The following is a 12,460-nucleotide window of genomic DNA, read 5'->3' on the forward strand; positions in this document are numbered from 1 at the left end:
GTAGCATATTAGAAATATTATATTAATATTATATTGTCTGTCATGGTTTAACATTTAGCTTTGTCTCAGCATCAATTTGATATCAACATTCTAGGCTCTGACATCATAAATCCATGTTATTTTTTGTTAAATTACAAAAACACACTCTCACACACACACACACACACACACACACACACACATCAACGATGATGATGTCCTGAAGAGGGAGGTTTCCAGGAGGTTTGCTTAGGAAAAAAGCTCAAGGCTTAAGGATACAGGGTGTTTGCAGATTGTAAAATGCTCCGAGGCAAACAATTGGTTTGGGGCTATTTAAATGAACTCATGAACCGGCTTGACACCAATGTTTCCTGCAGTTCCATAGCTCAGGAATCAAATCAAAGGCAGCCAAGGAAATGCAATCACTGAGGTGCAGCATGGCCGTCCTTTCCAGCTTTCCTGTGCTGCTTCTTCATTCTCTCCCTCCCATCATCTCCACAGCTGCTGAAGGACTTCCCGGATGAGCTGCGCTCCGACATCACCATGCACCTTAACAAAGAGATCCTCGAGCTGTCGCTCTTTGCGTCTGCCAGTCGCGGCTGCCTGCGCTCCCTCTCGCTGCACATCAAGACTTCCTTCTGTGCTCCCGGAGAATACCTCCTCCGACAGGGAGACGCACTCCAGGCCATCTTCTTTGTCTGCTCCGGGTCCATGGAGGTGCTGAAAGACGGCATGGTGCTGGCCATCCTGGGTACGATAAAGGATGTGGGGGGAAGACAAGACTCCCTCTGCGCCATCATTATAGTTTTACAAAGAAACTCAGCGGAAAGATTCATAATAGAGCCCCGCAAGGCTTTTTGTGATAAAGCTGGGCCTGTAAATGAGCACCATGATTTATAACTAGGAACATGATGGTGTCCGAAAGGCTGCAGCTCACCACCAGAGCCTATTGTCATTAAACTCCCATAAAAGCAACCCTAGTTGTGTCATTTTCAACAGTATGTTCTAGCAGTTGAAGCCAAATCATTAAGTTAACAATTAGGTGAGCAGAGCTGATCGACAGATGTTGAAACAGACACATTCAGCTGCAGATTCTATTATATCAGTAGCTCAGCCCATTTCATCAACCCAATTCACTGTCAGGGTATTTCAGGTCCATCTTTAGTGCTGTTATGAGCAGTTCATGGTAGGTATAGTTTAAATAAGTCCTCATGGGCTGCCTAAGGCCACATATGCATTTCTCTTCTTTTTTTATTACAGTGTTAAATGAATGTTTGTTGCTAAGGCAGCAGATAATTACAACATCAGCTGCCAGCATCGCCTTTGTGTGCTTTCTACAGAAGCAGAATAATGTAAAACTTAAAAGGTGTTTTCGTTGGTGGAATCCTGAAATCAGCAATTCCAGAGTGATGCCAAAATAGGAATTGGCTACTCATTAATGGAGAAACAAGCTTCTAAAACATTTGCTGGGGCTGCAATTCGGTTCAAATTAAGAACATATTTTTGGGTCTCTTTATTTATTTTAATAATCATTATAATAAAAAAAAAAAAAGGTGTTGTGCAATTACTGCAGTAGGAGTCATGTGAAGTTCTAATCAAAGGAAAAGTCATTGTTACATGAACACAGCAGATGAACGCTATAGATGATACTCTTATCACTGTCAAAGCATGCAATTACCAGATTAAATTAACAGCTCAGTAAAGATTTAATTGGTGTGTAATGTCACTTATTAACTACTGCACTTACATATAGTAAAATGTGCCCCATAATCAACCCCATATGTATGTTAATGCAGATTGTATTCAAGCTGTTTGCAGATTGCAAATTAAAAAAATATATCTACAGACAGCAGCCGGTTATCGTTAGTTAAAGACTGGGAGGGGAAACAGTGTGGCTCTGTCCAAAAGGTAACAACATTCACCTCTAAAGCTCAGATAAGATGTCCATCCTGCCAAGAATTATTCATATGCTCCTTTAAATGACACACATCTGCTGTGTAACACAACCTGTTGTCACCTTAATGACTTCTGCTGTCTGACCGTCATGACAGAGTTATATACCAATCTAGTGTGTGTGTGTGTGTGTGTGCGTGCATGAGAGCAAGCCAGTAAGACAAAGCGAGAAAGATCTGAATCTGAACCTCCATTCATCACGTTGTCTCTGTTGTCGTAGGACTCACGATCATGTTTGTCTCCTTGTTTGCTTTCTCCCCTTGCTTGTTTTCTCCCGCTGAAAAAAAGTTTGCATATGTGTGGGCCGGTGCGTGCATGTTGTAGGCGGAATTGTTTACTGGCGTACGGAGTGTGTGTGTGTGTGTGAGAGAGAGAGAGATGACAGGCAGACAGCATTGTCTCTTTGCTTGCCTGTTGGCTGTGCAGAAGGTCAGGCTGACATTGAGTGTTTGACTGAAGGAGAGAAAAAAAAAGCCCTGTTACTCATTCACTGTCGGCTTGTCTATCTATCTTTCTATTCCCCTCGTGCTCCCCTCGCCACGAGAGTAGCCATGTAGCCACAGCTCAGTACCTCCTCGTAGAGAGAGGGGGAGAGCGAGAGACGCCATGTTGAGAGAGAGGATGAGGAGAAAGTGGGGTTGATGGGGAGAGAGAAAGGGAACAATGTGGGTAGTGGAATATCTGAAACAAATGGACAGAAGGCGGCGAGGATCTCGGGAGATGGTGGGGAAGAAAGAGGAGGAGGGGCTTCGAGATGTGAGGAAAATTGAGAGTAAGTTTGAGGACTGAGCTGAGTTAAGGTATGGATGAGAACGAAAGAAAGGCAAGAAGGAAAACAGGGATGAAGGAAGGAGAAGAGAAGAAATGGAAGGAAACAAAACAGAGAAAAGATGGAAAGAGTGAAAAGGGGACACGTGAACAAAGCAAGTAAAAAGGGGGATATGAAAAGTAAGCAAAGATGACAGAAAGAAGGAGGAAAACAGGGAGGAAAGGAGGAATGAAAGGAGAGATGACGTAAACAGGAACAGAGGAAGACAGAAGGAATGACAGTAAGGAGGAAAGAATGAAAATGGGAAGTAGGAAGAAAACACAAAGCAGGGAAGGGAAATAAGGATTAAAGGAAGGAAGGTAAAAAGGATGTAAAGAAAAGAGATGGGAAAGAAGAAAAGGAAAGACAACAAGCACAAAGAGGAGAAGAATGGAGGCAGATCCAGTATAAGGAAACAGAAGACAAAGGGTTTGATAACACAGGAGGAGTGAGGATACAGAGTGAAGTAATGGCTGAGGTGAGAAGGAGTGGACAGAGGGAGGGAGGGAGAATAAGAACAGTCACGACTGCTGCTCCATCAGCCTCCATGTAATTGAGCAGCGTTCACAGTTCACAATGACCGTGTTGAATATTCTAGCGCTGCTTAAGGGGCATTAACACTAACGTGGTACTTCGTATAGCCTCGTCCTATGTGAATAAAGAGATCAGGAAACAGGGAAATTCACCAAAAGCCATGAGAGTGCTGATGTTTTACTGTATTAATAATAGTGGAAACTCACTAATTGTGTTCTCATTTTGTTTGGTGGCATGTAGATATTGGCGGCTGGTTCCCCAACAATATCTCTTTAGCGTCATGTCTCGTTTAATTTAGTTCTCGATGCAGTCGCATGGCCAGTGCTTTTATTATTTAACATGAGCCGATGAGAACAGTCGACTTGGCAACAGACGACAGTGTTAGTGTAGAAACCGAGGAGAAAACTTGTTGTTGGCTCTGCTCTTTTCCATTTGCCTTGCTTCTAATGTGCAGTCCAATTAACAATTACACACTTGTTAGATTGTTGTCAGAACAATTGTTTAAAAGTCATTTATCATAATTATAGACTTAACATTTGCTGACTTCTTAGAAAGTGACAAACCTGTGTAATATAGTAATATAGCTAGCAGGGAGACAGGTGGTCTTCCTAATGACCGGACTCTCCCTGTGAAACACTGATAAATGGAACCATGAACCATGTTACAGAGTCTACACGAGAGAATCCTAGTCTGGATCTTTTTCCAGAGAACACACAACATGCTGCGACCCTTCCTCTGACCCATGTCCATCTGTCTGAGCAGGTAAAGGCGACCTGATTGGGGCGAACCTGTCCTTAGATGATCGAGTGATAAAGACCAACGCGGACGTGAAAGCGCTGACCTACTGTGACCTGCAGTGTGTGAACCTGAGGGGGCTGTACGAGGTGTTGGACCTCTACCCTGAATACTCTCACCGCTTTGTCCAGGACATCCAGCAGGACCTCACGTACAACCTAAGGGAGGGACACGAGACACATGTGAGTCCATAAAAGGTGTTTTGAATCCTAAATGTGCGACTTCCCATGGAGCTGCTGTCTCTGTTGGGCATCAATACAGTACGACTGAGTTGCTTTTTGTGGATTTACATCCCAAAATACACAGATTCTATAAAAGGAGCTGATTGGTTAATCAGACGTTCACCTTGTTTTCATGTCCCTATGCATCCAAGTTTACAATAGTTTACAATAACCACAAAAAAAACCTTCCACTGATGTGTGGAGTGCATTAATGAGGTGTTGATTATGCACCAGTTTCTCTTGAAGAAATACAAATTAAGTCAAATGTGGATTTGTATTCTTCCATTTTTTATAGGAGTTTGACCCTTTTTTTATAATCTGCATAAAACCTGATAGTCCCTGATTTTTAATTAGATATTTTTTTTATTATGAATAAAGCACAGAAATGAATTAACCCTATAAGCAGTAGTTTGTGTGTGAGAGAGAGAGTGAGTGAGAGAGAGAGAGAGAGAGAGAGAGAGAGAGAGAGAGAGAGAGAGAGAGAGAGAGAGAGAGAGAGATGGGGCACTTGGAAGAGCTCTGCTGCTGTAATTACGGTCAGGTATTTCTGGCTCTCCAGCCCAAACACCTCTGGACCACTTACACACACGTGCATGGATGTGCACACACACACACACACACACACATGGACACACACACAGGCTTTTAGGTGAAGCTAGTGTGCAGATGGTCAGCCCAAATCCCAGGACTGAGCACATGGACATAGGAAAGAAGGACACATTGCTTGACTGTACTACACATATGAGTACAACACAGTGGCATCCCTGTGTTAAAGTGAATTCATTCCCATCATTGGATCATCGCAAGCCATACAGTCTTATTGCGCCAGCTTTGTAAAATAATGTACTGCTGAGCGTCGTGAAATGGCACCTTCGTAATTTAAAACCGGGAAAGGAAAGATCACATCTTGAGTGCTTCTCCCTGCAGTTCATTTACTGTATATTTCCTCTCTGACTCTCTTGCAGGTTAAGGCCCGACTCTCCACGACGGCTCTGGATAGTCAGGTAACCGACGGCAAACACTGATTGATGATGAACAATCTAAAGGAAATACACCCGGCTTTGGCCCGGATAACATTAACTCAAAGGACTTGAGAGACGTTGATCATCTCACCCTATTTATTAATACCAGCCTGTAACATTTTAATCAGCTCATGATAGAAAATAATGACTCCTATTAACGTTCACCCGCAGATCAATTTTTCTTAATCCACGAAAAGTCTGCAGGGCGACCCAGCGGTAGACCTCCATGGCTGATAATGGACTCGTCGCTCTTCTAGAATTAATGATCATGATGGAGATTTTTTTATTATTTGGTAGGGAGATTAAGGGAGGAGATAGATCGATTCTGTACAGACTGGGATAGTTATGAATCCAGAATAATCAGCTGCTCTTTGAATGTTTAAAATCTGCACAATAATCTGTATTCAGATATTTTACAACCAAAGAAAAAATCGATTCAGCTGTCGCAGCCATTAACCTCACTCGTGTGTCAGCTTCCTCTGAGAGGGTTGGGTCATAGGCCGCTGATCAATATGTTACCGTTGACCTTATTTCTGTTATTACCTCATTGCATCCTCAGCTTATGGTTGATTGCATCCATGCAATTTTGCACAACTTGCAGACGTTTGACAGACGAAAACACAAGGCTGATGAGTTCACTCCTGTTTCCAACACTGTTCTGCAGATCAGTCTAAAATGTTGGAAACTTTTGGTCAACCTTGTCTCTCACTGATGCAGCTGAGTGGCTTATCCTTGCACTTAGAAATGTTCTTCTATGTGTTGAAAAGAGCTCAGGGTCAAGGTATTAACTGTGCAAACACAGCTTAGCGTATTCAGAATCTTCAGAGGAATCCGAGAGGATGGCAACATTTGCTGTGAAACAACACACAGACAATCGCTGATTTGTGTCTTGTTTTTTTCAGAGAGGCATTTCACATCGTCAAGGTTCCTTCAGATATATCAACTTGGCATGAATAGAATTTTGTTTTCTGGAATTATGTCATCTCCAAAAATGTTCTCAGGTGATTTGTTGCTACTCTGTAAGGTTCTTTTCATTGTTTTGTTTTTTTTGTGTTTCTCCATTTTATTTACAGTCTGGGGTGAGAAGAAATGGACGAGTAGTTCAGGGCTATCCGTCCGTTATAGAGACACGGGAGGAACATGAGGAAGACGAGGAGGAGGAAGAAGTGGAGGAGGAGGAGGAGGAAGAGGAGGAAGATGAGGGTACGTCTGTGTCATTGGAGCGAAACCGGGCAGTGAACCTCAGAGACACGTGTGGGAAGCCTCTGCTGAGCCAGAAGACCTCAAGGAGGTCTCGGAAAAAGATCCAGGAAATTACTCTCACCACTTTAGCCCCGCCCAACCTCAGCCCCCGGTGAGTTGGATCGCCATTGATTGCCTTTCTGCCTGTGTGGGCTTGTGTCTCTGTGTTAGGTCGATTCTTTACATTCTGTAGCACAGTACATGTGGTGCACAACAATGTAAAAATACCCACATTATTAATGATGATATTAATTTATGTCTCTCTACAGGATAGTGGACGGCACTGAAGACAGTGAGCGAACGGAAGGTTCCCTGGCTTTTCCCTTCTCCACCGGCCGAGGTGCCTCGGCATCGGCCACAGGTCCTCCCATACTATAAAACTCAGCCATTTACCCTTTAAATATGACCCACTATCCATCTGCCTTCCCTGCAACTTCCCATATTCTGTGAAGTGAAAAATACAACATCCACATGCCAGCAGTACTGCTGTATAAGGAGGTTGATTAATGTGAAATTGTACTTCATGTCGATGCCTACAGTGTTTATCAGCTGCCTGGATGCAATAACTGCTGGGTGTAAACTTCTTATCCGTGGAGTGATTTATAGCTCTGCTAATCTGTGTCACAGATATGCTGCAGATGAGCACGGCAGCGTTAGCAGCGAATGCAGAGGAGACCAGAGGACAACTGCGACACCTCGACCAGCAGGTGTGTGTGTTTTCGTGTGTGTGTGTGTGTGTGTAAGAGAGAGACAGACAGGTTGGCTCAGGTAAGCAAAGCCATATAGCTTTATAGCTATATCAGCATGTCAGGAACTAGTCAGGTGAAAGGTGTTAAATGAGGCATTATATGGTAAAAGATTTCAACATAAACCCTACATTTCATTTGCCACTGTAGTCTACTGAAGCTCAGCGAAGTGTCTCTTTTGTATTTTGTTTCACGCCAGCTCTACTGTGCCTCGTCAGTGTCATTGTATAGTATCACATTCTGAGGTAATATGGACTTTGGTGGTTCATTGTCCAGCTTGAATTAATCCGTTCACAGAGACACACAGCCTCTCATGCCGTATCCTATGGTTTTGATTGGCGGGTGGCTAAATTGACATTAGACATTTGGCAGGTGAGAAGGAGTGTTTGCTCCCTCCAGCTAAGCCTCGGTCTGTATCCTGGGATGAGCAGATAGAGGTAGAGAGAGAGAAAAGAGACATGAAGAGAGGGAAATAGAGGGGGAAGGGGAGGAGGCAGATAGCTTTTGGGGGGTAAAAAATAAAAAAGCAAATAAGAGAGGCACGAAAGAAGAAAGTGTGACAGACACGGCATCTTCACAGTTATACACACTGGCTCTGTTGTCCTGTCTGTGTCTCTGTGGGCTACCAGTGTTTGACAGGAAGTCTCTCAGCATGGTCTTGTAGGTTGTTAATCCGCACTTGGATCCATCAACTCTGATCACTATATATGAGCTGAAAAGGGGGTGTTGTTCTCTGCAAACTCAGATATTACTGAAAAATCAGGGCATTGTCCATTATTTGGTAAACGCAGGACCGTTTCATAATGATTTGCAAAAAATGACTGTCCCAAATATTGTAATTCAGTACTTTGGGGGGCTCAGTTTCTCATTCAGTGAAAATAAAATCACCTAATGTTCCACTTCAGCTTGTGTTATTACATCTCAACGGTGGGTAGAAATCCATTAGAAACACTTAACTTCTCAGATGACATATGCAAACAATTCATGATTGCTTGGACTCAGTGTGTTCGTCGGGATTGTTATTTTTCTTAATAAAAAATATAAGAAATTCTGCAACAAGGGCGTTTTGCGACCCGTATCCATACCTGTGAATTAAAAAGCGCAAACTGGGGATTTTGCCGTCCGATCAACCATCTGAAAAAGGTTAATGTCTTCTGTCTTGTGATTGTGACCTGAACCACACAAAAGCATGGCAGCATTTTAATGAATTACAAAATGTGCGAACACGGTAATAAACTCTGCCTTGCTCTGTAACCTCTTGTCCCTACCCTTTAACCTTATGCTACATGAATGAGGCATTACTATAGTTTACGCGTAACGCGGTGACCTTTGCACCGTGTTATGGAAATCGTAATGGGCAGCTGCACAGCAGAGCTGGAGCAGTGGGAGATTTGCCTGAACAGTCAGAGTAATTGGGCTTATGATGACAAGAGGAGACAAATCGAAACAATCAGTACACAACAAATATACTTGAGAATGAGACATAGGTACACACATATGCACAGCAGTGACCCACATGTAAATGAACAGCGGGGAACAACCCATAAAACAGCGGGGACTTGTTTGTATAATCTACTCGCACATCGCTGCTGCCAATATTCACACTCCGTTTTGGTCTCCACCAGCTGAAGAACATACTCTGTCTTTTGAGAAATAAAATAACCGACTTCGTTAGCCTTCTTGAAAAAGCAGCGAATTACTAGATTTGTGTGCTGTAGTACTACTAGAAACATACACATAGGCATGTGATGCTATGACTTGTGTTTTGGGCTCAACACGTACCTGTAGCTGCAGTGAGCGGTCGTCATCCCGTTTTGTCTCACTATCTCCACAGACGGTTGTCTCTGAGGTGGGAGCGCTGGAATCATGTTGACAGCGTGTCAGATTGGACTGTCCTGTCGCTCTCAGCTTTTCTATTTTTATCAGAGCCAGAGTTTAGACACTGGCTTTTATCAGCCACTCCAGAGAGGGAGAGAGAGATGGGAGAGAATATTGTTATTCTGTTTAAACTATTGTCTGGGACCCAGCGTGCTAGATCAAAGTTAAACAACCTGGATGTTAAAGAATACCGACGTGTAATAGAGAATACAATTACGTGTACGCTGGGGACTTTTTAGTGATAAGACAATGAATTTATAACCGTTTCAAATTCACACATGCAACTGAGGGAAGCCGACGTGATGACAATGCACTTGATCACCAGAGCAGCTCCCACCTGGAGCTGTGTGTCCTGCTGAGGGCTGATGTGCATCCACTTGCACTGATGTGCATGATTGGTCTGATGAATGGTCGTGAGTGATTTTGACTGGTAGAAGCAGATGGCGCGTTGGCAGGGCTTCCTGGTCGTGCCCTCTGTGGACATGCCATGTGCAGCGAGGAAGTAATCACCACCAACCCCCGCCCATCAGCAGTGTAATGACCGATTATAGCAGCACGATGTTAACATGGCACATAAGAGATGGAAATATTTTGATTCCAAAGGGACTGACCTGGAAATCGGAATTCATGATGATGTAGCATATAGGCTACTAATCTGCAGTAAAAAAAAAAACATCATTATTATTAACTTGTTAAAATGCTTTTATAACACTACCTACTTGCCACACCCCTCCCATGGAAAAGGAGGCGTGAGGCATTTCTTTTTCTTTTTTAAAATGTGTGTTTGTGTGTGCAGGTGAGCACCCTCGGGAGGGAAGTGGCCGACCTTGGACAAGTCATGAAGAGAATGTCTCAACTTATGGAGACCCTCATGTCATCAGCGTCGCAGACTAGAGTAGTCTGCCCCACGCACTACTCCCCAGTGCATCTCACATACCTGCCCCATCCTACCCCTCCTATGTCGTTCCCTTCACCATGCTCCTCTCAGACTGCCTCCATCTGGACGGACACGGCCATGTCGTTGCCCTCGTCTCCCCTCACGATCCCTCAGCAACATGGTGCGATGTGCCACACAGACTCCCTCGCTCACAGACCGCAGGACCTCCAGCTGGGCTACGCTGCTATCCCCGGCTCGACTCCGCCTCCGACTAGCAACTCATCTGCTCCTCAACTGCAGTCCGTCATCACAGAGCCTTCGTCACCCCTCAGCTCACCAGAGATTTCCCACTACAGAGAAGGGGTTTCTGTCCCCATCAGGTCAAGGGTACACAGTCCACCTCCACAAGGTGGGGGAGATGAGGGCCCTCATCACAGCTCTGGGTATTCTCTGCAAACTGGACTTGGGGGCACCTACCACAACCCAACCAAGGGTTTGTAGCAGCCCTCCATCTGAACTTTTCTCAACTCCGGAGGAATTAATCTGGGATATTTTGGGGGATATGGTCCTGAACTGGAGATGAAACTGATTGAATCAGGTCTGCCATATCATCGGAGGACGTTTGCAGGGATTCGACTCAGATTCCTTTTGCTTTAAAGGCACGTATTTAAAAATCTTGTTGCATGAAAACAAGTACAGAGGTTTAGGTGCATTAGCTTTACCTTATAGAAACATAGTGTTGTTAGACCGAATGTACAGGATCAGTTGTGGAGCTGCATGGCGGCAGCTCCCTGGCACGGCTCACCCACCCAGTCCTCCCCCAACTCCAGTTTGGATTGTGCCATAATGGAGGACAAGAAGGATACAGAGGGGGAGAGCTCTTTCTGCCCTCCCTTTTTTTTTATTTATTTTTTGCTCCTGGCTAATGATGGTTTCAGGTCGGCTGGGCTGGTTGGAGAAAGAGAAAGCATCGTGAGTGGTGGAGGTGGGCTTTGGAGACAGGGAGGGGTTGAGGCTGTTATGCCCCCCCCCCCACCCCTCCACCCTCCTATCTCTGCTATTTCCTCTCCTTTTAACCCTTCTTTCGTCACGCATTCAACGCACACACGTTGCTCTGGATCGCATGTTCCAGTGCGTTGGCTGGTTGGACTGGGAGCACAGAATGGTGCGAGGAAGGAGATGGGAAGTGCTCTTTACCGCTGGCCCTCGGGGAAGAGGGGATGGAGGGTGGAGGAAGTTGGTTATAGAAGGGGGGGTATGTTATGCCTCGGGCAGCACAGCCCCTGCTGTCGTCTGTCACACTGAGCACAGGGACTCGTTCTCCCTCTCTGCTTCCCTTTTCCAGTGTTCTCCTCCCCACACCTACACTCTCTCCCTCTCCCTCTTTCTCTTGCTCTCTGCATGCCTTTCCAAGCCTTTTGAGTGGTGCCTGTAGACACACATTAACATGCTGCATGTCATCCTGGAAATCCAGCTTGCCATTTATCTATCTATTTAAAGGAAACACGGTTCAACCGTTTAATAGGTGAACCTGGCATTTACTGAAGCATATTTATTGGACGTTCAGTTTAAACAACTGGGTAATTTGGGCACAAGGTAGTCGCCCCTGTTGTGAAGTGGCCCGGAGCAAATTGCCGATGCTAAATTGGTTCACGAGCCACGACGGAGGCCATTTCCCTGATCGTCACCCCGGGATACCATCTCCGATATCCATTTTCTCAGCTGTTCAGAGCAAAAGGCAATACTCCCCACATAAAAGCACAATATGGAAATAAAGACACTTTTATATTTCTATGAATGTATCAATACTAAAGATGTATTTTTTTACCTCAAGGAATGCAAGAGTGTGGGATGGCAGTTAATGATGCTACTGTATATGGAGTTATGGCAGTGCTGTTTGCTGGTTCCAGCCAATGCAATCTTATACCAGGAAAATGGTCCGAACTCTCGTCACCACAGATCTACTGTGCTCTTCTGACTGGTTTGCCTCTGCTTCTCTGCAAATGGAATGTACTGTAATAAAACATCTTTTTTTCCCTTAACATTTTTGATATTATTAGATACGAAAAAACTGTTATGCTAATAAATGACAAATATGACTGTTATGTCCCTGGCTTTTTGTTTGTGTTCAATGTTCACAGAAACATTCACTAACGCAAAGAAAGAGAGGTTAAGAGATCGTCACTTCCATGAAGAGTATATTTCTTTAAACCCACATACTAAACAAAACAATCACTATCAAAGGCCTTTATTCAGCTCAGTCAGTTGGTAGGTGTCTGACCTCCAGATAAATGAATGTGTGAACACATAATATGATTAGATTATAACTAAAACAGGTATAGATTACGTTATGCCACATTAACATTTATAAGTCCATGTGAGCAGCTCTGTGTGTGAGGAAGCTA

At 44.2% G+C, this 12,460-nt stretch overlaps 1 protein-coding gene across 1 annotated transcript in view; it reads left to right on the top strand.

Annotated features, from left to right (window-relative positions):
• kcnh8 (potassium voltage-gated channel, subfamily H (eag-related), member 8) overlaps positions 1–12,107 on the top strand; it is a 40,936-nt gene extending 28,829 nt beyond the window's left edge. Inside the window, exons 10-16 of the mRNA XM_084031999.1 lie at positions 481–730; positions 4,037–4,251; positions 5,256–5,294; positions 6,386–6,666; positions 6,824–6,915; positions 7,182–7,261; positions 9,975–12,107. Of these exons, the coding sequence (XP_083888125.1) occupies positions 481–730; positions 4,037–4,251; positions 5,256–5,294; positions 6,386–6,666; positions 6,824–6,915; positions 7,182–7,261; positions 9,975–10,556 (1,539 nt within the window). The 3' untranslated portion in view covers positions 10,557–12,107. The remainder of the gene's footprint in view (positions 1–480; positions 731–4,036; positions 4,252–5,255; positions 5,295–6,385; positions 6,667–6,823; positions 6,916–7,181; positions 7,262–9,974) is intronic.
• Positions 12,108–12,460: the final 353 nt, after the last annotated feature.

Source organism: Eutrigla gurnardus (genome assembly GCF_963514095.1).
Source record: "Eutrigla gurnardus genome assembly, chromosome: 17".
Lineage (NCBI taxonomy): Eukaryota > Metazoa > Chordata > Actinopteri > Perciformes > Triglidae > Eutrigla > Eutrigla gurnardus.